Source organism: Zonotrichia leucophrys, chromosome 24 (assembly GCF_028769735.1).
Source record: "Zonotrichia leucophrys gambelii isolate GWCS_2022_RI chromosome 24, RI_Zleu_2.0, whole genome shotgun sequence".
Classification (NCBI taxonomy): domain Eukaryota; kingdom Metazoa; phylum Chordata; class Aves; order Passeriformes; family Passerellidae; genus Zonotrichia; species Zonotrichia leucophrys.
Window position 1 is genome coordinate 6,464,933 of NC_088193.1, and position 26,940 is coordinate 6,491,872.

At 49.6% G+C, this 26,940-nt stretch overlaps 1 protein-coding gene across 3 annotated transcripts in view; it reads right to left on the reverse strand.

The window, feature by feature from the left end:
- Positions 1-26,940, reverse strand: part of KIRREL3 (kirre like nephrin family adhesion molecule 3) — a 408,049-nt gene that overhangs the window by 122,036 nt on the left and 259,073 nt on the right. For 2 of the 3 annotated variants that reach the window (XM_064732218.1, XM_064732217.1), the window contains exon 2: positions 20,521-20,598. The exons of the other annotated variant lie outside the window; for it this stretch is intronic. In XM_064732218.1, coding sequence (XP_064588288.1) covers positions 20,521-20,598 — 78 coding nt within the window. The remainder of the gene's footprint in view (positions 1-20,520; positions 20,599-26,940) is intronic. 3 annotated transcript variants of the gene reach the window in all.

The window sequence follows — 26,940 nt, forward strand, 5'->3', positions numbered from 1 at the left end:
CAATCCCTCATGGAGACACGAGCAGAGGGGAATAGATATCCTCCCACTGATCCACCTGCAGGCCTGGCTCCACTGAGCACTGCCAATGACTCCAAGAAATATTTTGTTACCGGCGCTCATGAGGAAGCTGTGGCACAGTAAGAAATCACCATTTGTTCTCCTGTCCAGGTGCAGTGTCCTGGCACAGCTCCCCAGGGCAGGCTGATGGGCTCAGGGGGAGAACAGAGCAGGGGATGCTCCTGCTCTGGTAATTCCAGCCAAGCAGCTCTCTCTGTAGCAACTCCAGCTGCTCTTTGGATGATAACTATTTGTAGCTCAGAAAGGAGGTGGCAGGTCCCCAGCTGCAGGAGTCCTGCACAGACACTCCTGGGACATAAAATCTCCCACTTGAATCCACAGAGAAGAAAAAGCAACTTTTCCTTCTAAAAATAACAACGGATGTGCAAAGCAGTGGGCAGCAACCTGCCTGCACCAGGTCTCCCAGATAAAATCCTTAAGGATTTTATCCCTTGTGACCTTCTGAAATCTCTCAGGTGATCCCCCTTTCCTGGATTACAGTAAATCCAAGTGCCTCCCCTTTGCCCACCCTTTATTCCCAGATCAGGGCTGCTCTTTTGAAATAGAGTCCTTTAAATCTCAGCTCATCTTTGAGTTAGAGGGCACAGAGGACACTCGTCCGTAGGAAAACGAGAAGGATGAATAATCCATTTCACAAACGATTTGGAGATTTCAAAGTCTGGCTCTGCTCCCAGGAAGAGCTGCAACTGGAAGTTGTGCAGTTCACGGGGTGGAAAATTAGAGCAAAGAGCTTGCCTTGGGTCGCACCATGTTTCACTTCCATCCTCGTTTTTCAAAATCTGTTATCGCAAGCTATGAGGCATGGAGAGAAATCAGAATGAAGATGCAGCTCAGAACAGAAAATGCAGATATTGAATGTTACATTCTCTGCATATGGAAGCGGGGTTGGATGATCTTTAAGGTCCCCTCTAACCCAAACTGCTCTGGGATTCTATAATATTAAAATGAGTGGAAAATTCTGCTCCTTCTCACAATAATTTTAACTAGTCTTGCTACAAATTGGTGAGACATTGCGTAGATTGGAGAATCCATCCAAGGAGGGGTTAAATGAGTGTTTCTATAGGGTGTTTCCATCTCTGCAGGTGTTGGAAGTGCCACCATCAAAGATTTCCCTTCGATACTTTCCTGAACAAGAAACGCCTTTGTGGCACCAAAGCTCACAGATGGAGGGAAGAGAAGGCAGGAATAAATCTTATTATTGCCCTGCAAGGCTGGGAAGCTGCTGTCTGCATGAAACATCACCTGGGTGGCTTTTGGGGGAGCTCCTGGCCAGATGAGCTCTGGGATATTGCAGAGCAGGCTGTGGACTCGCTCCAGCTCCTGCTGTTTACCAGAGCAGGGCGGGATTGCTCGGGGTTGTGCTGTGTGAATTATCAGCTCTGAAGATGAAGTGGAGTGAGAATTAGCAGGTTTCTGCTATAATTATTGTTTGCTTGGATTTTTACAAGTGGAAGTGATTGTAAATATGTGCATTTTTTTTTAACGCATGTAAGATTCATATTTAGAATTAAAACAAATTATTCTGAAAAACAGCCTAAAGTGAAGTATATGCAATACAAACACAAAAAAAAAAAAAAAGTGTCAGGGGGGAGGCAGGAGGGGTTGGAGATGCTGAGATGAACAGACAGGGAACAGATCATCTCTGAGGAGGGAATGTTTCACACACGTGCCCATCTTGTTATCCCAGGAAGGTGCTTAAAAATTCACTTACTTCTCTGTCTATATGTGCAAGCTTAATAAAAGCTCCCCTCCATGAAAATCTTGGCTACACTATCCCCAGAGCAAGGAAATGCCTAGAAAGTTCATTTATCCATCACAGAAGAGGCCAGTGACCTGCAGCACTGCTGACAACAACCAGCTGGTGCTTTTCACCTGGGTTTTACCACTAAAGCAAAGAACCATGAAATATGAGAGACAACAGGAATGCAGTCAATATTTACAGCCCTGCAAGTGCTTTGTCAGGCCAGGTGCAGCCCTGGAGAAGGCCCAGGGAAGGGGCTGTGCCCTGTCAGACAGATCCTGTGGCTTCTCCCTTTCCCTGCTGGAGGAGAAGGGAGGCTCAGAGGGGACTGGGATTATTGAACACGGATTTTGCTGTTTGTTCTGTCACCAACTCCTTCTCAATGTTCCCCACTGCAGAGTCAATGACTGCCTGGTGTAAAAGCCCGGTCCAAGAGCAGATTAGCACACTGCAGCCTGCTGTGTTAATTAGCAGGTAATGAGAGATGCTGTCAATAAACTCAGCTGTGTCTGACCCCCCTCCTGGGCGCTGCCTGCAGGACTCGGGGATGAGGAGCCCTGCTGGGGTCACTCAGGAGATGATGTGCTCTCAGCCCACAGCAGAGGCACAGCTTTGGGAGAGCTCACACAACAGCAACAAATGCCTTTCACTCAGTTCTTGGGGACAGCTGGGGGAAATGCTGTTCCACCTGGTTTGCTGGTAGAGGAGCCCTTGCTCAGGGTTCAGAGATAGCAGTGTAAAGCCAGGAGTCAAAATGAAAGGAACTTCATTATCATTAATCAGGAGTGGGACTCCGTGATCCTTGTAGATCCCTTCCAAGTCAGTGTATTCCAGTATTGCATTATTCTCCAAGTAAAGAATTATATTCCCCTGGAGCAAATCAGTGGAAATCTCTCCCCAAGGATTCCCCACGCTTGAGAACTTAGCCACAGTGGGGATAAATACCCCCAAGGAAAAATAAACAAAAACCCTACATAAATAAAGAAACAAGGCACTTTTGCAGCTTAAATCAGAGCAAATTTCAAATGCAGGTCCCTTCTCAGGCTGAAATCCTGAGGAATGGTGAGAGGAAAGTCCCCAAACAGCAACAGTTGCCTGTGCCACGGCCATTTCTGACTTGAGGAAAAGCTCCCTGCCTGCAAGGTGGCAGGAACATAACCTGTCTGAGCCTTAGAGAGAGACACATAACCATCATCATCATCATTTTTAAGGAGCACTGTGCACCACAGTGCCTTACGGACACCTATAAATTACCCAGCACCCGCCTGCCAGCTCAGCCTAAGCTCGATATTGCCTGCAGTAATTATTTGGATCAAATGCAGTTTATCTGCTTCATATTTGTGTTTCTGTGCTCTCTGGTAACTTATAAATGTCATTGCAGTGTTTATTTGTTATAATGAAACTTAATGACGTTTGAAACCGATGGCTGTGGTTGCAGGCTGCAGGTTCGAAGTAATCTCTTCATCTTTGAAGCAGGAGGCCCAATGATAACATTAAATTATCCCACAGAAAAGGAAGATGTATGCAGACAGATATTCAGGCCTGTGTATTATTCATTGGAGAGATGACTAGCAATGAGCCACAGTGCCTAAGGCGACGGACTCAAAGCATTGTCACCCAGCAAGGCAAATGTTCCTGTCCAAGGGGAGCCAGTTGTCAAGCCACGAGCCCAAGTGCATCTCAATCTGTTTTATTAAACCTTCGAAGGCATGCTGGGTGCCAGACGCCCATTGTGAAACGGCTGGCAGGGGAGAAATGAGGTGGGGCTACTGTAAAACAGCAGAGCTGAGTCAGGAGAGGGAGCATCCAGCTTTGGGAGGCATCAGAGGGGTGGGTGTCAGAAGCCAGGACATCCCTCTGGCTGCCCTGGATGACTCCAGCCCCTGCCAAGGGGCTCAGAGACCCTGGCACAGAGCACAAGATCCCTGTGCCTTTGATTTTGACCCATGGAAAAAATTACCAACCTTATATGAGGAATTACAAGCCACAAAAGTTCAAGTAGAATGGTAGTTAGTTTGTCACAGAGTGAAAAGTAGATTTTTGGGGTTTTTAGGATGGGGGCTTGGTGTCTCAAGATTGAGGAATTTGGGTGTGCCTTGTCCTTCCTTCTCCTTCCTGGCCTTCATCTTCTGCTGTGATGGTGGCACTTTTGGATTGGTTTAAGGTAGGAACACACTGTCTAACATAGGTGATAGGTAGTGGAAAATAATTGTAAATAAAGTACACATAGTTTTTGGTATAAAAGGCAACACCACCCTGAGGGTGGGCACTGGCTGACCTGCTGAATGGACCTTAGCAGGCCAGGGAAAGAATGTTATAGATAACAGAAAATAACTTGAAACCTTGAAAACCAGAGCAGAGCAATCCTGACTCCTTCTTCGCTTGCCAGGATGGGAAAAGAGACTGACACATCTCGGGGTCAGCCAGGACCACAGAGACCCCTGAGAGCTGGGGAGCAGAGCAGGAGCTTGGCAGTGCCGGGACCCCACCCCAGGCAGCTGCTGGGTGCTGAAGGCTGCTCTCCCTCCATGCAAGACCCAGAATAAACTTTTCTTGCTTTGCTTCAGGCACTGCTCCTTGTCCTCCCTCCTTCTGAATAATTTCCTCCCTTGGTTTCTATTTCTGCGTGTATTTATAGACTCTGGTCGTGTCTCCCCTTGAGCCTCCTCCAGACTATATAAATTTACCTCCTCCAGTCTCTCCTCTTACAACCTGCTGTCGAATCCCTGGGCCATTCCTGGCACTGCAGTCAGAATTCTCCCTGGTTTGCTCCGTGCTCCCCCCTGCAGGTCCGGTCCCCCCGCAGCCCACGTGGAGCTGCACAATTACTGCTGCTGAGCACCTCGGGACCTGCTGAAGGAAAATGCCCGTGGCAACAGCCAGGAACATCTTTCCCTCAGCTCCCTCCGTGCTGTCAGGAGTGTGGAAGTACCCAGCACTCAAAGAGCTTTAACCCCTGCAGCACAGCTGAGCTGTGCAACTCTTGGTTTTTGAGCTGCTTTCCTTCACATGGTCTGGGCTGGTGCTCCCACACCTCCTGCTCATCACCCAGGAATATGGAAACAGCCTCACCACACCTCTCCTCACAAGGGCAGTGAAGCTTTAGGGTCTGCAGGAAACTGGACCCCAGTGAAGTTTGGGTTTTTGTCTTCACCTGCTCCTCCTGGTCAGGTCAGACAGGTCTGGAAATGCCCTGTGCTGCAGCATCTGCCCCCAGCAGCAAAGCTCCATCCTCTGCTCTGGCCCTGAGCAATGGGACAGCGTGGCCAGACGGTGAGGGAAGGGGCTCTGCCCTGCTCAGATGAGACCCCACCTGCAGAGCTGCCTCCAGCTGGGGGGTTTTCATCATTGGAAGGACATGAACCAACTGCAGTGAGGCCAGAGAGGTCATGGAGATGCTCCAGAGCTGGAGCCCCTCTGCTCTGGAGGCAGGCTGGGAGAGCTGGGGGTGCTCACCTGGAGAGGAGAAGGCTCCAGGGAGAGCTCAGAGCCCCCAGGGCCTGAAGGGGCTCCAGGAGAGCTGGAGAGGGACTGGGGACAAGGGATGGGGGGACAGACACAGGGAATGGCTCCCACTGCCAGAGGGCAGGGATGGATGGGATATTGGGAATTGGGAATTGTTCCCTGTGAGGGTGGGCAGGCCCTGGCACAGGGTGCCCAGAGCAGCTGGGGCTGCCCCTGGATCCCTGGCAGTGCCCAAGATCCCTTGGAGCACCCTGGGACAGGGGAAGGTGTCCCTGCCATGGCAGGGGATTGGAACAAGATGCTGTTTAAGGTCCTTTCCAACCCAAACCATTCCATAATTCTTTGATTCTGTGACACCCATAAGTCTCTCTTCTTTCCCAGGGCTGTTGTGTGAAGCCATTCCACATCGCAGAACTACTCTGAGAGTGCCAATGTTTAGAGCTTCAGTTTCATGTGATTGCAGGGCAAGATTGTTTCCCCCAGACCCTCCAAGGCCCAGCCCATGGGGCACATCCATCACTGGCCACTCCTCTGTACCTGGCACCAGCAGGGCAGGGAGGTGACCCCTGCTGAGGGCAAACCCTACAAGCACACCCTGGTCAGTGCTTTATTCAGTGAGCACCAGGAGTGCAGGGAAGCTTGGGCAACTCTCTCACTTCACCCCCTGAGCACCTGGATGGCAACCAGAGACCTTTACTGGCAGACAGGCTACCTGATGACAACTGACAAGAGAAATTCATCTTCATTACTCACCATCCTTACACAGCCAGAGCTGGAGAGCCCCCTGCAAGGATCCCACCACTGAGAGCCCATCCCAGCCCCCAGCTCTGATTTCTCTATGAGCAGACCTCTTTTCCAGCTGGGAGTGCCTTGAATTAACTGGCACAGCTGTCCCTGGGTCCTTGCAGCCCCCAGAGCCTGGCCAGGTCTCCCATCCACACTCCCACTGGATCTAACATTGCTTAAAACCTCGCTGACATCGATTAATGAGGAGGAGAGACCTGTGCAGGGCCACCTGCAATGCCCTTGATGGAAACCCTTGAAAAGGGAGTTAATTCTGGACTCTGGCCGCGCTCGGCTCGGAGGGGATGCAAGCTCTGCCACCTCCCAAGCAGCTCTGGGAACAAACAAGTTGACAAATGAGGCTGCCTCTTAATGAAGCTGCAGCCAAAGTCAATACTCGGCCCTTCTATCAGGGCACAGATCAAAGATGGTCTCAAGGGCAAATGGCCTGGCAGGGGTGGGACAGCTGTCACTCACAGGAGGGAGGGATGGCTCCAAATGAAAAGGAGCAGCCTCAGAAGCAATGGGAGACAAGGGCAACTTGCAGAAACAGAAAGGAAAAGGATTTAGAAGAGGAGACATATAGAAGGTGGGTGAAGCCTTTATTCCTGGCCTGGAGTGCTCTGTCTGCAGTTAAATCCTGATATTCTCTCTGTCTCCACTATCACTGCTCCACATCCAGAGCTACATTCTCACAAACCTATTTCATCCTCACAAACCCGTATTTCATCTATTTCTCTGCAGAAGTTTTTCTTTTCCTCCCACCCAGCTGACAAAAGATGAGATGGGGAAGGATTAAGATTCCCCCATCTATTTACAAGTATCTTGAGGGGTTTGAAACTTCACCTCCAAGTTAGGCACACTTGGGGTGATTTTCTGTGGGCAGGGATGGGCAAGAAGGAAGGAAAACAGCACAACAGATAGGGAGACCCCTCCCACAACAGCAAATCAGCTCCCCAGTATCTACAGCTGTTGGCAGCTTGGAGGAAGGATATTCTCACCAGGTGGTTGAGCTTTAGATCCATCAATGTCCGCTGCACCCTCCAAGCCAGCACTTCAGGCTGTCCCCTGTCCCACAGAGCAGCCTCACTATGGGTGGGAATGGGTGGGACAGGAGCCCTTTGGTGGATGGTGGAGCTGGGACTGACCTGGGACAGGACAGGAGCCCTTTGGTGGATGGTGGGAGCTGGGACTCACCTGGGACAGGACACCCCTGATCCCAGCCTGGTTGGACAAACCCCTGGATGCAATTCCATACCCAGCTCTGGCTGGCTGGGAGCAGGCTCCTGGGGCAGGGATTGTTCCCTCATGTCTGGGAGGTGCCACAGCCCCTGGTCCAGCAGGGATTTGACCCTCAGCTGAAGGTGAGCCCACCCAGTCATTCCCTGTCTCCAGAAAAATCCACGGCAGCTCAGCTCCCTCTTTGAAAGCTCCAGGAGTGAACACTGGTCTGAGCTGATGGCAACAACGACCCAGCACACTTATCTCCAGGTCAGCCTAAATATTTCATTTAGCTTCTAAAGGAGTCAATGCCTTTCTCTCTTTCTCCCTTTATTTTAAATCTCGGAATGCTACTGACTCTCATGAATATTGATGAGGATCATTAGTCACTGAACATTTCACTTCCCTTCTCTTTTCCCGTCTATATAAAAGCTTCATCTTTGTTAAAGGGGAAAAAAAAAAATCTCAAGTTATATCTCTGGATATGCTTTAAGATTAGCTCCATTAATACATTTATAGAGGAGTAAATACCCATGGGAGCAAATAAAGGGTATAAAAGGGCAGGGAAATACTGAATCTGAGACTGGTGCTGCACTGGAGGGAACTGGGAAGGTTTGTGGCTGATGTTCTTTGCCCTCTGAAGGTTCTAAACAATCCTTGCATTGGCTACCTGGCCCGGGGGATTCCCCTCACACACAATCCCTGCCTATCCTGCAGGTTTTTGACCATTCCCACTCCTTCCACCTTCATCAGCCTCAACCTGAAGGCTTCAATCACACTGAGTGAACACAGGTGGGAGGGTTTGGTCAGATACATAATAATAATTTGGGGCAAACAAGAAAAGCAGGACTTGCAGCATTCAGCTGGATACTTAACAACCAGATTTCCCTATTTCCTTATGATAAGAATTTTTAGAAGGGTTTAAAACAAGTCAGCTCAAACGCAGCTGCGTGCATTGCTGGGTGCTTGGCAGTGTCTTTCAGTCAAATCCAACACAGTCCCACTCCACTGAAGAAAGCAGGATCATTCTGCTGGCCTGAAACACACAATTTCATCCCATTTTGCCATTACAGCAGCGAACCAGAGCTGCCTCACACTGCTCCTGTAAGAGAGGAGCTTCATGCTGTGGGTTGGGACTGCAGGGATGGTGTTATGTGGCACACAGGGAAACCCTGGGGAAGGAGCTTCAGAATGAGTTATTTAAGCCTTTTCCAAGCACAGCAAAGCCACCAGCTCCCCAGTGCCCAGAACACCAGAGGGTTTCATCTTCACACCAGTCTCAGCTCCCACCCACAGCCTGCTGGGCTGGAGGTGCTCCAGCACTCCAGTTTCTGCTCACAATTGCACAGCACATTTCCTTGTGCTGTTCAGAAGTCATTTCAATGGCAGGCCTGGCTGTTTGTCGATCTGAGGGTGTCTCAGGGTGGGACTTACAAGGCTGCAGTGGTTTTAATTGATATTCTAAGTGACAGGAGCTTGGTACTGCTTCATTGCTCCAGTCTGGGCATCAGCAAACCATCTCTGCCTGCAGAAAACATGTGGCTGCCTCCAGGAGAGGGAGGTGGGGGATCCAGAGCAGGGAGGAACATTCCTGCTGTCTCCTTGCAGCCATGTCTGTGCCCCACAGGTGCCCCCCAAAATAGCAGAAATTATGCTCTCCCTTTCTCCAGCCTTGGGTAGAGATGTGAAGTCACAATCTTGCCCCATTTCTGACCAAAATCTGGATAGTTTTCTTGAAAGCAATGGCTTGAGAGCTGGAGACTTCCACACAGCCAGGCTACCCTGTCCATGTCAGGGGAGTTTGCTGTGATTGTGTTCACAGGGGTCTGAGGATGAGGGAAGAGACGAGGATCTGACTCCATGTTTCAGAAGGCTTGATTTATTATTTTATGATATATATTATATTAAAACTATACTAAAAGAATAGAAGAAAGGATTTCATCACAAGGCTAGCTAAGACTAGAAAAAGAAGGAATGATAACAAAGGCTTGTGGCTTGGACAGACAGTCCGAGCCAGCTGACTATGATTGGCCATTAATTAGAAACAACCACATGAGACCAATCACAGATGCACCTGTTGCATTCCACAGCAGCAGATAACCATTGTTTACATTTTGTTCCTGAGGCCTCTCAGCTTCTCAGGAAGAAAAAATCCTAAGGAAAGGATTTTTCATAAAAGATGTCTGTGACAATTTACAGCATCATCAGTACCTGACTCAATGGCAGAGCCAGCTCTGCCCGTCCAGGCTCTGCTCTGGTGGTCACCACATCCTTTAGTGGCGGCCTGGCAGGGCTGGGTTATTGGTTGGACTCAGATCTTTGAGGTCTTTTCCAATCTAAACAGATCCATGACTGTGCGTCAGCTGCATGACTGGGGTCACTGATCTCACTGCTGCCAGCAGCCTCCCTGGCAGGGTCCCCATGAGGGAGGAAAGCTCAATACAGACCCCAGGCTGCAGCAGCAGCTCTGCAGAGAGGGGAAAACTGCCAGCAGATACAGCTCCAAGGGAAACTCAGCTGGAGCAGTGTGGAGGTGGGAAAGGCAGAGCTGCCATCTCCAGACAGAAGCCTTGGAACTCCTGTCACTCATGTCCTCCCATCTCCGGATTTAAAATAAACTGGCCCAAAGCCCACAGCACCAAAAGATGGCCAGGCAGCTGTGGCAAGGTGAAGTCCACAACCTTATCTCTGCCTGTTTCCAGGTGCAGTTCACAGGACAAGCTTTTATCAACAACTTGCCACTTTCCTCAGGTGCACATCCCATTTCAGTGCAGGAAAGGAACTAAAGGGGCATGGCAAGGGCAATGGAATTCAAGGGGCTGAAATAATCTATATTCCACCCTAGATATTGATCCATGTATATAAACAATGGAATCCCAGAATGGTTTGGTTGGGAGGGACCTTAAAGCCCATCCTGTTCCACCCCCTGCCATGGGGCAGGGACACTTCCCACTATCCCAGGGTGCTCCAAGTCCTGTCCAACCTGGCCTGGAACACTTCCAGGGATGGGGCAGCCACAGCTTCCCTGGGCAGCCTGTGCCAGGGTCTCGGCACCCTCACAGGGAAGAATTTCCTCCCAATATCCCATCTAACCCTGTTCTCCTTCAGCTTTAGGCCATTTCCTCTTGTCCCACTGTTGGGGTAGATGAAACAGGAAAGCCTTATAAATGTGATTGTCTGCCAAAAGATTTTGAGAATATAGAAACTATAAGTGAGATTGAAATGAAAGCAAGCTTTGAGATACCTCACTTACTGAACAGCTGGAAAACAATGGTGTGGCTGCTGAAGGTGATCCCCTTTTGATGGAACAACACCCTCTGCTTGCAGACAGGCCCAAGGGTCAGAGCAGACCCTACAGCTTGGCAGAAGGGGCCCAAAGAGGAGTTTTTAGGGTTTAAAATGTAACACAGTATGGTAATGTAGTGATTCTTATAGGCTGTATGTAAATGCTATAGGATTTGTATCTTGGATTAGATTGGTTAGTGAGAATTAGAATATTCAGCAGAGAAGATTTATGGTAACGGGAACCTCGCTCTCTTACCCTTTTATGTTCTTACCTTTTTAACTCCCTTACTCTCTCACCCTTTTTCTCTCTTACCCTCTCATTCTCTCTCCCCCCCTCTCTTCCCTCAGTCCTGCTCTGAGCTGGGGCTGGCAGCTCCCAGCAGGGCCCTGCACCCAGGCCCTCTGCAATAAACCCCAGGTTCCATGACCTGGCTCCAGAGATCTCTCATCTCCATCCGTCCCGACTGTCCTACCCCCCAACACTCTGACATCCCACCACTATGTGCTCTTGTGAAGAGCCTCTCTAGCCTAGGACTCTGAAATGTCTTTAGTGGGCTCCTCAAAGGCAGTTCCTGCAAGGGAGCAGTGCACAGACCCCACAGGATCCAGGTTCTGCTGTACACACCTGCAGGCTGAACTGCAACAGAAGCAGCTCCTGAAATGTCTGATGCTGCTACTCAGGGAGTGAGGAAGGATCGTATTCATTTATTTAAGACCATGCAGCAATAGCTTTCCACAGGGGACTGCTGCTCAAATCAATAGATAAAATGATACCCTTCAACCATTAACTGCTACAACAACACTGTTACCGTAAAGCTCCCGAGCTTTGATCAGATTTATGACCAGCAGAGTTGTTCAGCCGCTCCACAGCTGCTGCATGACTGGAACATCAGGGATGGAGCTCTGCTCCCCCTCTCCAGAGGAGCAGAGAGCAGCAGGGAGCTGGGGAGAACAAGCAGCAGGTAACACAGGAATGCATTCCCTTGGCAGCATCCCTGGGAATGAGTGTGCTGCACCAGCCAGGACTCAGCTCATGGCCACAGAGGTCCTGCCTTTCCCAGTTCTCCAGCTCACCCAACCCAGGCACGGTTTCCCCCTGACAGCAGACACTGATTTTCCTCAGGTTTCACTCACATCCCTGCCTTGTTCATCTCCCAGACACACAAAACATCACGGAAATATCAATGAGACCTCTGAGATAACAACGCATCCTTAACAACTCCTTAAGAACAGCTCTATCCACTCTCCTCTTCCTTCCCAACGCCTTTGTCAGATAAAGAACAAAAGGCTCAGTGCAGCTCACCCGGAGCTGCTGGCCCTAATCAATGCATCAATTGCTGAGTGACAATGCTGGGTGAGGGAGCACCCCCATCACAGAGTGGGTGGCACTTTCACTGGGAGTGACAGCAGTGTGAGGAATGCAAAGTTCCCACTGCATCTCGTGCTTGGAGATCAGCTGATAACAGAGCCACCATCCCTGGAGATCAGCTGATAACGGAGCCACCATCCCTGGAGATCAGTGTGGTGTTTGTGAGGTCCCCAGGACGAGGGAAGAGATGAGAATTTGGTTCCATGTTCTCAGAAGGCTGATTTATTATTCTATTATACTCTATTATATTATGCTATACTAAACCTATACTATAGAAAGAGAAAGGATACATCAGAAGCCTTAACAAAAAAGAATAATAAAAACCCGTGACTGACTCAGAGAGTCCCACACAGCTGGCCATGATTGGCCATTAAGAAAAAACAATTCACATGTTTGGATAAATAATCTCCAGACCACATTCCACAGCAGCAAACACAGGAGAAGCTGAGGCTTCTCATTTTCCCAGGAGAAGAAATCCTGGCAAAGGGATTTGTCAGAAAATATGACAGTGATTGATCAGCTGATAACGGAGCCACCACTGCTGCACCCCTTTGTGCCAGGGTTCCTGCAGCTTGCAGCAAAGCCTGGCAGAAATCCCATTTCCAGGGGGCAGACCATGCAAAACCCAGAGGGCAGAGCTGTGGGAAGATGCTGGGGTGTGGTTGGAGCTGTTTCTGGGCTTTGCTGTATTGGCTGAGCAGAGCAAACACTGTATGAACTAAACCAAGTGACAGGTCACAGGTCTGCTCCCAAAGGACAGACCCTTCCCACTGTCAGGCCAGAGAACCAAGAGCAGTTTGACCTTCTACAGCAGCACTGAGGTTGTTGGCATCTGGTAGAGGAGAAAGGTCACGTTTTACAGGGATAACAGGACTAGCTCCTATTTATCCTTGAGGCTCAGGAAGATTCATGCTCAGCCTGTGCTGCTGCAGATGTAAAAGTCACTTGCAAGATCCAGATTAAGTGTTCCCATAAATCCAAGTAATTCTGAGGCAGCAACTGCCTTGCTGGGCTGTTAATGGGTGGCACAAATATGCCACTGTGCCTCAGTGCCATGCTCTAATCAGAGGTTTTCCTGGCAGGAAGGGTTCACTGAACCAGTTTGAACTATGGCAGGAGCAGAAGAGGCGGTCAAGCAGAGAGACATTTGGAGCAGGGGCACAGCCAGCCTCTCTGAACATGCCATTTTTCCCCAAAAGAGCAGGGCCTCCATCCCAGAGCCCAGCTGGTTTCTCTCCAGGCAGTAACACAGGGCCTGACAGAGACAGGAGCTGCAAATCAGACCATTGTGGAAAGGATGCTCAGACTCCAGGAGGAAAAAATATTGTGAGTTCTCTGTTCTCCACTGGAGAGATGGAGGGGTATGGTGGGATGGATGATGAGGGGTGGGACATCAGAGGGGCGTGGAGCTGCTGGGGTGAGTCCAGAGAGGCCACGGAGATGCTCCAGGGCTGGAGCCCCTCTGCTCTGGAGCCAGGCTGGGAGAGCTGGGGGTGCTCACCTGGAGAGGAGAAGGCTCCAGGGAGAGCTCAGAGCCCCTGCCAGGGCCTGAAGGGGCTCCAGGAGAGCTGGAGAGGGACTGGGGACAAGGGATGGAGGGACAGGACACAGGGAATGGCTCCCACTGCCAGAGGGAAGATGGGATAGATGGGATATTGGGGAGGAATTCTTCCCTGTGAGGATGGGCAGGCCCTGGCACAGGGTGCCCAGAGCAGCTGGGGCTGCCCCTGGATCCCTGGCAGTGCCCAAGGCCAGGCTGGATGGGGCTGGGAGCAGCCTGGGACAGGGAAAGATATCCCTGCCATGGCAGGGGTGGAATAGGATGAGCATTAGGTCTCTTACAAGATAAACCATTTCATGACTCTGTGATTCTGTGGCTGAACTGGGCACACATCTGCCCACAGCCCTACAAGCAGCAACGCATCCACGCTCTGCGCCCACCTCATTATCCAGGATTTCAATATTTGTGACATGCTTTAAAGCTTTAACCCACTTTGGTGTTTAGATCCATCTCCTTTCCTCTTTGTCCTCCTTGGTGTTGTGTTTCCCCACCTCAGCTGCTGCCCAGCTCCCCAGGGACCCCAGCTCTGCCCTGCTGCAGAAGGAGCTGCAGCCCTTGCTCCTGCAGGAGCTGCAGATTGCCTCAGAGAAGCTATTAAGAAGCAGTCAAATAGAGCAACCTTTCATTGACAAGGCACTCGGCCCTTTAAATGATTCCAAATAGTGTTTTCTTTTTATTGCTTTCTGCAGTTTAACAGCCTTGATTTCAAGTTACTTTGGCTTATGATAAACTCCAGATCTATAACACCTCTATTCTCTCCCTCTTTGGTCTCTCTTGCCTGCTTCTTCTTTATGTTTTTATTAAAAAAGATCCAGGAAAACAGATAGCAGATTAAAAGGGAAACAAATTGAAATGGGTCAAATGTATCTTGCTTAGATGACAGCCACCCCATTAGATACTTTTAAACAGGACAAATAATCCTTTTGGAAGCATAAGTGGGCTTTTACATTTATTCTAAATTACAAACCAAATGATTGCAGCCTCAAATGGAAGCACTGGCTAATTGCACTAATATCTCACTAATTCCAGCACCAAGGAATGGGGGAAAAAACGAACAATTTTCACCATTTTACCAATTATTCAATTTAGGCCAAGGTACATTATGCAAACCCTGGGCTGAGCTTCCTCTCCATTTTGTGATCTATGACAAGGACTGGAATTCCAGTTATTAATAATGGAGGAGCTATAATTATTCTAAGGATGGGTATGAGATAATTACAAGCCATAAACCCAGCTTTCATATGCACACACAATTCTCTCCCCATTTCTGGCAGCACCAAAACCTTGCTGCGGACTGGAGACAACCTGCAGCTCAGGACAAACCCCCCATGCAGAGCTGCTCACAGGTCATGATGTGAAGCCAGAGTTGGGAACATGAGCAGGAACACGAGGAGCTGCCCAGCTCTGCAGGCAGGCAGGGGCTGGTCAGAACCAGCCTTCCAGAGGCTGGAATTGGGTGATCCTCAAGGTTCCTTCCATCCCAAAGCACTGTATGACTCCATGGTTCTGTGATCCTAGAAGCTGCAGTCTGTGAGGGCTGCATGGATGCAGGAATCACCCCAAACAGAGCAGGCTGGTGGCTCTCCTTGCATTTAGGCCACCACTGTCCCTGTCTCTCTGGGCCAACTCACCCCTGTCCCATGCCTGAGGTTTGTGGATGAATTCTATCTTTCCCCCTTCCCCCAAGAACTTGCTGCTGGAGCAAGGCCAGAGGAGGCCATGAACTTGACAAGAGGATGGGAGCACCTTCCTGGAGAAGACTGGGTTGTGTGGAGATCTCACAGCACCTGCCAGCATCTGAAGGAGCCACAGGGAAGCTGGAGAGGGGCTCAGCCAGGAATTGTAGTGACAGGACAAGGGGAAATGGGTACAAATGGAAATTTAGACCAGATGTCAGGAAGAAATTCTTCACTGTGAGGGTGGAGAGATATTGGCATAGGTTGTCCAGGGAGGCTGTGGGTGCCCCATCCCCAGAAGAGTCCAAGGCCAGGTTGGACAAGTCCTTGAGCACCCAGGTCTAGTGGGAAGTCTCCCTGAACATGGCAGGGGAAAGTTGGGACCAGATGATTCCAACCCTTAACATTTTGGATTCTATGAACAAAAGAACAGAGCTTTCCATTAGTCCCTTCTAATAAAATCCCAAACCTTCAGAACAGAAGAGTCAAGGTGATTGCAGCTCAGACTGCAAAACTTTCAAAGCCTCACTCCTTACCCTCCCAAAACTGAAGATTGTTTTATGCTGCCCAACAGCCCCACGTGGCTTTTAAAGAAAAGTTGTGTCCCCAGGATCTGGGCAGCCCTTCCTGAGCTGATTTCTGCAGCCCTGACCAGCAGAGGTGACCTACCAAGCTGTCCCTCTGGCACAGAAGGCAGAGCTCTCGTTGCTGTGTGGAGCTGCAGCTCTGCAGCACAGGCTGCTGCCTCTGCTGTGCTTTGTGTGGTGAATGGAGACACCTTGAATGCACAATCCACCAGCGGAGAGCGGCTGCTGCTGGAGATAACTGCGGCACAGCCTCCTCCTGGCACAGGAGGCAGGGTTTGCATCCCTCTGAAGAGCAGGGTTTGTCCTTCCCTCAGCACAGATCATTAACCACTCACTGCTCCAGGAGGAAGAGCTTGCACCAAATCCTTCTGTCCCTTTCCCTGCTCCATGCTGGGCACGGGGATGGATCCCACCCCTCAGACTCCAGGAGCTGTGTCCGTGCCATGGAGATGCCACCTGTGAGGACACGAGAGCCAGCAAACTGTCTGGAAGGGGAGGTCAGAGGAGGGCAGGGAGCTGCCCTGCCCCACTGCACTGCATGGGGGAACGTTGTTGTAGGACCTTCCAGCAGCTGGTGGCTGGTGGGAACAGGTGGTGGAGGTGAAGGCTGACACCTCTCAGTGCTTAATCGTTCCCGTTAGTAGCTTTATGAATGGCAGCCAAAAAGTGCCATAATTGCTGCAGTGACGCTTGCTAATGACTCGAGTTGGATCTGGCGAGTAGTCAAAGGCAGGAGACAAGAAGTAAAATTGCAGGAGCTAGCATCTGAATTGCTGCCTTGGACCACTGCAGAGGAGAGCAGAGCAAGCCCGGCTTGGGACCTGCAGGTATGGACAGGGAGGGACCAAGCATGATGGGTGAGCAGAGAGAGATATTCCAGCGCACCCCTGCCTGCCCCTGGGGAGAGAACTGCATGAGAAAGGAGAAGTGGGAATAGAAGAACAAGCCTAATTTTCAGAGGAGCTCAAAATCCTTTTTCTTGAGGGACGAGGGTGACACACATCCTAGGAAACATCTTCCCACTCCAAAATCACCTGAAATCAGGGTGGCACAAGCCCTGGGAGAAGCAGGGTAAGTCAGCTCACAGCATCACCTCCAGCCCCAGCAGCACCTCCCTTGCCCTGCAGGTGTTTTGGGACATCCAGGCCACCCACTGTGGTTCTCACTACTCCATCCTCGTGGCCGTGGGAGAGCTGTTCCCAAGGAGCAATCCAGCCCCTCCTGAGCTAACAGCACGCTCCTCCTGATTATGTATCTGTTTCTGAATGTTAACAAACAGTTGGCAGCAGCTGATTGAGTGGGTTATTAGCAGAATGAAGACAGATGGTGGAGGATTAACTCCAGAGCGTCTTTATTGCACGGCCGTCATTGCAGACAGCTCTCCCTCTCCCTCTCCCTCTGTCTGCAACTGTCACCAGCTCCATTCCACCCCACAGCTCCCAGTGCACACCAGAGCGTGGGCCCAGCACGAGACGAGCCCGTCATCAATCACATGAGCACAGAGCAGCCACGCTGGAGCTGTGCCTTGCTGCTCCCCAGCCAAATTCCACCCCCAAATCCAGACTTTTCCTACTGAGTGGCTTTACAAAGCGAGAAGTGGTCGCACCTGATACAGCACAGCAGGGCAAGGACAGTGCCCAAACTGCATTTGCTGTGCCCATCACGTGGGGCCTGACAGCTGGGAGAGGCTCCAGCGTTGCACCTGGGCCTGTCTGATCACTGCACAGAGAGTGAGATGAGGAGCTCATGGAGCTGACATGGGCAGAGGCACGTCCATGTGTAGGGGGATAGAATATAAGTAAATAAAGGTAGTATAGAAAGTAATCTTACCCCCTAAAGATTTGTAGCTGGGTTAATTATTAAAGATTAGGAGCAGGCCTGATGTTAACAGGCCACAGCTGTAGCTGATGATAAGCGTGTTATAAAAGGGTGGATTGGTTGGGTGAGGGGAACTGGAGTCAGTTGCTGCTATGAGGACAAGGAAGAGTCAGTGCCTAGAGGAGCTGCCTACATGAAACATCAAGGAGGTACAAAACTCTGGCAATATGGAACTCTTGTAGTATAATAACGACAAATGGTGATCGCGACACGATTCAGGATTTGGGGAAAAGGACTAGAATTTTGCACTATAATGACAATATCCATGGACACTGATCTTGGCTTCTCATCCTGGGGCCAGCTCAGCTGGAAGAGCCCCCTCTGCAGCCAGCTGTGCTAACGGACATCATCCCTTGCCAGCTGGTCAGCAAAGAGCACAATGCCACCAAAGGCCCTTGCTGGGCACCTCTAACACAGACTTATTTCACCCCACTGGGGGAGGTTGCCCGACTGATCTGTGAGCATCCAGACTGGATCTTCTCTGTGAGGACAGCCAAAACCACCATGTTCACAGAATCACAGAGTATCCTGAGCTGGAGGGACCCACCAGGACCACTCCAGTCCCACTCCTGGCCCTGCCCAGACCCCAAACAACCCCACCCTGGGCATCCCTGGCAGTGCTGTCCAACCCCTCCTGGAGCTCTGGCAGCCTCGGGGCTGTGCCCATTCCCTGGGGAGCCTGGGCAGTGCCAGCACCCTCTGGGGGCAGAACCTCTTCCTGAAATCCAACCTAAGAAATGATTTCCCATCAGAAAATGATTCTTCCACACTGTCAAGGCTTCTAACTCCTCTTGTGCTTATCTCTCTCCAAGCCATTGTAGATGTCTCCAGTAAATGACAGGAAGGTTCTAATGATCCCTGCAATTTCCTCTGGGATGGAGAGCCCACACCTCATATTATCCCACTGCCCCACTGCCTTCCTGTGCTTTCAGTTCCCTCAGCTCCCTTGTAATTATTAATAGAGCTGCTCTTCAGCCTCTTTTTAAAGGGAGAAAAAGCTCTCACTTGGCACAAAGGGGGAGCTGCTCTCTCTCCTCACCCTGGCAAGGGAGCTGTCCCAAAGAGTCTGGCTCAGGCACCTTGGGCAGCAAATTCCTGTAGATGACCAGACACTGACCCCACCCCAGCTCACACACCATACAGTGTGGATCTGTACTGCAATCCACCAAAACCCTGGGAAGCTGGATGTCTGCAATTGTCATCTGTAACTGCTTCTAATGAAAACACAAGTCCTAGGTGGTCTTTGTAGCCATGGAAATCCCCCTGACTTTTGTTTTTTGGCAGATTGTGCCTTTAAACATAATGGCCCTGCAGCCTGCAGGGGCCAGAAACTGGCTGCATGTCAGGCAGGAACACTTTGTTCCCTTTCCCTCACAAAAGCTTTACTTTTGGCCTTTCATGTTTTTTTGTTCTCTCCACACAAAGCCATGCTCAGCCTGAAAAGGGGGCTCACTTTGGCTGATGCAGGCTCTGAATCCATCAGGGGACAGAGCAATCCCAAAGGACTGGCAGCATGCCCAGGGTGCTGCCAGCTCTCCAACACCCTGAGAGCATCCCCAGCGTCTGGGCACAGCCACAGACAGCCTGTGCAAGAGGCTGGAGGGACAGCAAGGTACCAAGAGAGAGGCTGCACCTTCTCACAACACTCGTGTCCCATGGGGCAGCCCCTTCCCATTAAAAACATCCTCTAATCAATGTTTAAAGAGCATGTGGTAATTAACAAGCATGAGGTGAAGCCTTGTGAAGTACTTTCCCCATGTTATCAGCTCAGTATCAGGGCTCCTGGGAACGTGAAGGAACCTTTGATCTTCTAACTGATATTTGAACCATAAACTTGCCTCTATGAGAGTTTTACTTCATGGAAACAAACTCACCTTTTACTCTCATGGAAAAAGGCATCCTGCAGGAGAAGACACCCCCATGGCTAACTGCTGGTTAAACTCCATCCCATGCAGGGGAAAAGAATCACGTAACAGTTTGGGTGACCCTGAAGGTCCCTTCTAACCCAACACAAACAGTGAGCAGGGACACCTTCCTCTAGACCAGGTCACTCAGAGCCCCATCCAGTCTGACCTTGGATATTTCCAGAAAAGGAAACACAGCAGGGCAAGAGATCACACCCTTTGTCTGAATTATTTCCAATCAGAATCCCCAAAAAGGGTTAAATCCATGCTTGAGTTAAGTTTCCAGTTCCCAGAGTGACCTCACAGAAGCCAAACTCCCTATGGCACATCCTGGAGACCCTCCCATCTCACAGGGCTCTGGGCTTCCTTCTCTCATCCAACATTAATCAGAGGGGGCTGCACCAGGGCTGGCTCCAGGAAAAGAAGCTACGAGAAGCAAGGATGGCAGTTCTTCTGAACATAAATAGTTTTTGTTTAGTTATTATGCTTCATAATTATTTATGATATTTCTATGGATTAATCAATGCTCATAAAGTACTTGGGGAATGACTGGAATATAAAATAGGGAGATTTTAGCAGAAGTTTGAAGAGCAGTGTAATGGTGACTCTGTGAGGTTCAGAGGCACTGGAATCTGGGATTCTGGAAGTGGCATGGGAACCACTGCCACCCAACTAGAACAAGAAGAGTAGATGCAGCAATTGCTGCAAGAGCTTCCTGTGGAACAAATCCTTTCTGTAGGAAAAGACAGTGGGTTTTGGATGGAAGGAACTACAAAGCTCCTGCTCTTCTCTTGCAGCTTCACACAGGGGGCTCCCCATGTGCCCTCTAAGATGTTCCAGAGACCAAAGGGGAAGCAGGATTTTCTCCTGGGTGGGAACAAGAACCCAGCATGCCCTCAGAGGTGAAGCCCCTCACAATGAGATTGCTAAAGAGGAAGAAGAAGAAGAAGAGAAGGTGAGGGAACTGCTCACCTTCAGTCATCCTGCGGTACTTCTCCTTGTACATGAACCCCAGTACTAGGCAGCATCCTCTTCCTGGGAGCCCCAGTTCTGCAAGAGAAGAGAGCGTGGGGTTAGACTGGGCTGGGGACAGGAGCAGGCACCTGGGGCTGCTGCAGGGAGCAAATCCTACTGGAGACACCCTTCAGGAGAAGCACCAGGAAGGTGGGCATCTAACTGAAGTCTTTGGTCAGCCTCACAGAGCTGAGCTTGGCTGGGCCCCAAGACTGTGTCTAAAGACAGGAGGGTCAGCATACCCTCCCGTGCCTGTCCTTAAGCTCTCCTCTATTCCAAGTGAGGCAATGAGCTGCATCTTCTTCCACAGCAGCGTGTTGCAGCAACAGGACTCTTTCATCCCTCTCTCCCTTAGTGGGCAGCAAAGTGAAACGGGAAATGGGCCTCAGTAGGGAAGAGAATTCTGGCCTGAGGAATCTTGCTCTTTAGAAGCAAGCAAGTGACCCTGTGAGCAGGAGAGAGCCAGAGTCTGAGGAGGCACAGGCCTTTGATGCCTTGATTTGTTAATGGGGCTTTTTGACTCTTGGTAACAAACAGAGAGATCTGAGCGTGGGCTTTTCCAGAAGTAGGCTGCCAGCACAGGCACTCTCCCCGTGCGCATCTCAGAGAGGCAGAGAGCTCTCGTTCTTCAAACAAATCCTCCTGTGTCACAGTGCAGAAAATTAAGGTACCATGTCCCCAACGCTGCCTGCGGACCTGCAGAGCTCCTCAGGGGCTTCTGTGCTCTGCAGAGTCCCGCTGATCAAAGCTCCTTTGATGTTTACTTAATGTGGCTGTGGACTGTGCAGAGCCCCCTCTGTGGAGTTGTGCCGCTCGCTCGCTCGCAGGAGGGGAAGGCAGCGGGACTGGAGGCTGGAGAGCAGAGCAGGACCTGCCTGGCATGCTTGGCTTTCAGTGCCACGAGGCAAATTTGGGGCTGAATCGATCTGGATCGTGTCCAGAGGAAGAGGGAAGTGTAATGTGATGTGATGTGATGAGGGAAGATCCACAGACCAATGTGGTGGTGTTCGCAGGGGTCCCAGGATGAGGGAAGAGATGAGACTCTTGACTGCATGGTTCAGAAGGCTGATTTATTATTTTATGATACATGTTATATTAAAAGAAAATTATATATTCAAGCTATACTAAAAGAATAGAAGAAAGAATTTCATCAGAGGGCTAGCAAAGAAATAGAAAGGAATGATAAAAGCTCGTGACTCTCAGAGAGTCTGAGACAGCTGGACTGTGATTTGCCATTAATTAGAAACAAGCAACATGGACCAATCAAAGATGCACCTGCTGCATTCCACAGCAGCAGATAATTATTGTTTTTCTTTTCGTCTGAGGCTTCTCAGCTTCTCAGGAGAAAAATCCTGGCAAAGGGATTTTTCAGAAAATATCAAGGTGGCAGGACCGGGGCCTGGAGAGTGAAGCAGGACCTGCCTGGCAAGCTTGGCTTTCAGTGCCACGAGGCAAATTTGGGGCTGAATCGCAGATCTGGATCGTGTCCAGAGGAAGAGGGAAGTGTGATGTGATGTGATGAAATGAGGGAAGATCCCCCGACCCATGTGGTGGTGTTTGCAGGGGTCTCAGGACGAGGGAAGAGATGAGAATGTTGACCCCATGTTTCAGAAGGCTGATTTATTATTTTATAATATATATTATTTTAGAAGAAAATGATATATTAAAACTGTACTAGAAGAATAGAAGAAAGGATTTCATCAGAAGGCTGGCTAAGAATAGAAAGGAATGATAACAAAAGCTCGTGACTCTCAGAGAGTCTGAGCCAGCTGACTGTGATTGGCCATTAATTAGAAACAACCAACATGGACCAATTAAAGATGCACCTGTTGCATTCCACAGCAGCAGATAATTATTGTTTTTCTTTTCCTCTGAGGCTTCTCAGCTTCTCAGGAGAAAAATCCTGGCAAAAGGATTTTTCAGAAAATATCATGGTGACAGACCCAGACATAGAGAATCCCTCCCTAGCAGTGTTCACTGCCATGGCATCTCAGCAGAGTGGTTACATCCTCCTCTTGTGCACAGTATGAGGCAGAATTTGAGCCTAAACCTAGGAAAAAACAGACTTCTTTTGATGCCACACAGAAGCCCAGTTAAAGCACTTTCTCTAGCATTATACAGGGGTCCACCTTGCAGGAGGCTTCTGGTCCTAAGGCTCCCAACAGGCAGGAATAAGCATCTAACCAAAACAAATCACACATGTCAATCCACTGAGGCTGATGCTCAGACAAAGGCAAGTCTCTTGAAATAATCAGAGTAAGCTGAAATTTAATTCGCCTTGTTCTGGAGGGAATGCCCCAGAGAGAAACAGGCATCTCCAGAATGTGACTCCACTTTTCACAGGGTCTTTGAGGGTGCTTGTAACTCCCTCATTAGCCATAAAAGCTGGTGACTAACTCAGGTGAAGATGTCTAAAGATCAGGGCAGATGACTCAACCACCAGAACTCTCAGTGGTTTCTTGAATTAGCAGAAAGGAGTAATGAGCAGCCATTGTCCAGGTCTGATGGTAGAAGCCAGTTCTCCTGCTCTCCAGGACAGAGATAAGTGCTCCACCACAAACACACCCAGAAATGTGTTGGCCTGCAGGTGTTGGATGCCTCTGACTGCACGGACAGCCAGCTCAGCTGCCTCCCTCAGCCCTGGCTGATAAGGAGGGTCGATAAGACCTTGCTGCCCCACGGGGAGGTTCCATGAGAACTCACACTCTGTGTGCTTGGCAGAACCTGCCTGAGCCCCCGGGGCCCACAGCACAAAGCCAGCACAGCAGGTGAGAGCCTTCATGTCTTTATTGATAGGAAAACAAAACCACATCGATTGCTATTGAGCCTCCAACGAGCACCAAGGTATCAAAGTAATTAAAACAACACAATTAGATTAGTGTCAGACAAGGCAGCAGAGCCCACAGTGCAGCTGAGCAAGCCAGCTCTGCTTGCTCAGACGTGTACATGGGGCCTGTGAGTGGATGCTGGATGGATTTTCCTGGACACAGACCTGGGTGAGGGGGCCTGCCACCCCTGCACATAGCATGAGCTCAAACATCATCAAAATCATGGAATGGTTTGGGTGGGAATGGGCCTTAAGGACCCTGCCATGGCAGGGACACCTCCCACTATCCCAGGCTGCTCCCAGCCCCATCCAGCCTGGCCTTGGGCACTGCCAGGGATCCAGGGGCAGCCACAGCTGCTCTGGGCACCCTGTGCCAGGGCCTGCCCACCCTCACAGGGAACAATTCCTCATTCCCAATATCCCATCTAACCCTGCCCTTGCAGTGGGAGCCATTCCCTGTGCCCTGTCCCTCCATCCCTTGTCCCCAGTCCCTCTCCAGCTCTCCTGGAGCCCCTTCAGGCCCTGGCAGGGGCTCTGAGCTCTCCCTGGAGCTTCTCCTCTCCAGGTGAGTGCCCCCAGCTCTCCCAGCCTGGCTCCAGAGCAGAGGGGCTCCAGCCCTGGAGCATCTCCGTGGCCTCTCTGGACTCACCCCAGCAGCTGCACGCCCCTCTGATGTCCCACCCCTCATCATCCATCCCACAATCCCCCTCCATTTCTCCAGTGGAGAACAGAGGAACTAAGAATATTTTTTCCTCCCAGAGCCTGAGCATCCTTTCCACAATGGTCTGATTTGCAGCTTCTGTCTCTGTCAGGCCCTGTGTTACTGCCTGGAGAGAAACCAGCTGGGCTCTGGGATGGAATCCCCTTCAGGCCCTGCCAGGGGCTCTGAGTTCTCCTCAGAGCATTTTCCTCTCTGGCTCTCCCAGCCTGGCAGAGGGGCTCAGCCCTGGAGCATTTCCATGGCCTCTCTGGCCTCACCCCAGCAGCTCCAGCTCCTGATGATGATGATGGTGGCCCCAGAGCACCCCAGGCCAGGGCAGTGCTGGGGGCAGCAGGAGTTGCAGTGTCCTGGGACAGTCCTACCACTCAGGTGTCCAGCTCTCACCTGCCCCTTGCAGTGAGCAGAAAGCTCCCAAAAACGGGGCTGTGGGCAGGGGCTCTGCCCCAGGCAGTGGCTGTGCTGCCCCACAGGCCCCAGGTCCCTCAGAGAGGGAGGAAGGCGCAGGCTGGGCTGGATCCCAGTGAAATGTGGGTTCCTGCCTCTCTGCAGCCTGGCTCAGCAGGCTGCTGTGGGTGCCTGGCTCCCGTCTGCCTCCCCAAGGGGTGCTATAATTAACACTTATAAACCACTTTGATATCCCATGATGAAAGGAGCTGTACAAAAGCACTGCATTATAATAATTCATACCATAAATTTGTGAGAACATGCAAAAATCTTTATAGCTAAAGGCACCTTTAAATACTTGAGAGTGCCTTTAAAAGGTAAAATACTTCAAGATGATTCTGCTGCCTAAGGATGTCTCACCATTTTGGCTTTTAGTGGCTACCTAAAGCTAAAAGAGTTAAGCAGATATGCAGTCTTTTAAATGTCTTGGCTTTAGGGGGGCTGCTGAGACACACCAAAACCAGAATGTTTTAACCCTTGTGTGTTCCCATCTCCCCCAAATCAATCTCATCCATTTCCTTGTGATGATAATTGAATTTCTCAGCATGGCAAAAGTTGTTACAGCTGAAGTTGATCATCCTTCATCACACGCACTGTGATGAAGTGGGATCTGAGGTATCCTGGTTGGAAAACACCCAGCAGAACCATGGTTTTGACCCTCTCAGAAGTACCTGCATTAATTCACCCCCAAACTGGCAGAAGAGCCACTCACTGGGCAAAGCAGGAGCAACTTCAAGCCACAAATTGCCAGTGACAATGAAGCAAAAGCCAATTAAAAGAGACAGACCTTGGAGACTTTGAGAAAGGGATCAAGGGATCCTCACCCTGGGAAATAGAGGGGAAAGATACTTAGGAAGAAAGATATCTTAGTGCTGGCCCAAACTACAGATTACTTCTGCTTTTTCCTCAGTTCTTTCATTGTATGGCATTTCTTTTCTCAATTTCAAGGCAATTCCTTCCCTCACCACTCAGAAAGGGAAGGAAATATCAGATCACCGGTGCACTAGAGGCTAAAGCTGCAAAGCTGTAATAAGGGTTTATTAACATAATCATAATATGTACTATTGTGTAGCTGTATCCCACCAGGAATGATAATAAACATTTAATAGCCCAATAATACCTGTTTAATAATTTTTCAGCTCACCCTGTCTAATTGCAAGTTTATTAAAGAACGATAAACTTTATAATCGTTGTAAAGGCATAATTGCAATTCCATTGCTTATTTAATATTGAGCTAATGATATTACAACTAAGTTATATTTTCCCATACATATTAAATATCAATTAGCTGGTTTAAACTATTGATTTGTATTTAATTAACTATGCTATTATATACCAATTAAACTCTTATAAGAGAAGCAGAAACAGCTGGTCTCTAAAATTAAATTTTTAAAACTTTGTATTAACATAAATATCACGTTTCCATTTTGTCATGTTTTCCTTCTACAGCGATGGCAATTTGCTACCTGTAAATATTTTTTCTGATTGTATGTTGTATCCATGAGTTTAACTCTACTTTCTGGGATGGGAATGGGCAACCTCCATGGTAGGTATCCTACAGTCAGTGACACCAGAATGTGGAAACTGGGCAAGGCAGAGGGCTGGAAAAGCCTTATCTCACCTGGAGATCCCAGAAGCAAAGAATTCAGCTGGGAACTCTTCAAAGAGCATGAAATTCTCCAAGGAAAGAAGCTTGACAGGTTCCTAAGTTGGCCAGCAAGGAGAAGATCCTACCTGACCAAATCTAAGAGATTTTGATGGAGAATCCTCATCCTCCCACTCAGGAGTTTCCTGTCCTGGTGGATGCAGTTCCCTGCTGTACATGGGTGACCTGATAAAGAAGCAATATGGACAGAAAATCCTGATCTCCCAGGGTTTTCCATGCTCTTGGCTTCACTGTGTCTGGGGATGCTGCATCCCAAAAGTTTGAAGAAATAGGTGAAGGAGCGTTTTCTTTGTTTCTCATCATTTTGATTTGCTCAGAACCATCCCAAACATCCCTGTAATCTCTTTTTCAGAGGATCCTTCCCCTGGGCAGCCATGGAGCACCTTTCCTCCAGGTTGTCTGCCATCAGTGCTGGGTTCAAGCTTCCCCCCTCGATGTTATTTACATCCATGAGCATTCCTGAGCCATCCAAACTCTTGCTGCCATTTGGCAGAGAGCAAACAGATCCTTTGGCACAGAATTCCTATATTGCACTGTTGAGTCTGCAGAGCAATCCAAGATCTTCAGAGATGAAAAAAGCCATACAAATTCATGTTATTATTAAATCTGTGCCTGGTTAATTTATAAAAATGTATTAAAAAACCTAAGAGGCTTCCCAGATGAGAAAATGGGCACATTACTGTTTGAAATATGAATGAAGCAGAGATCAGTGTTAAATGC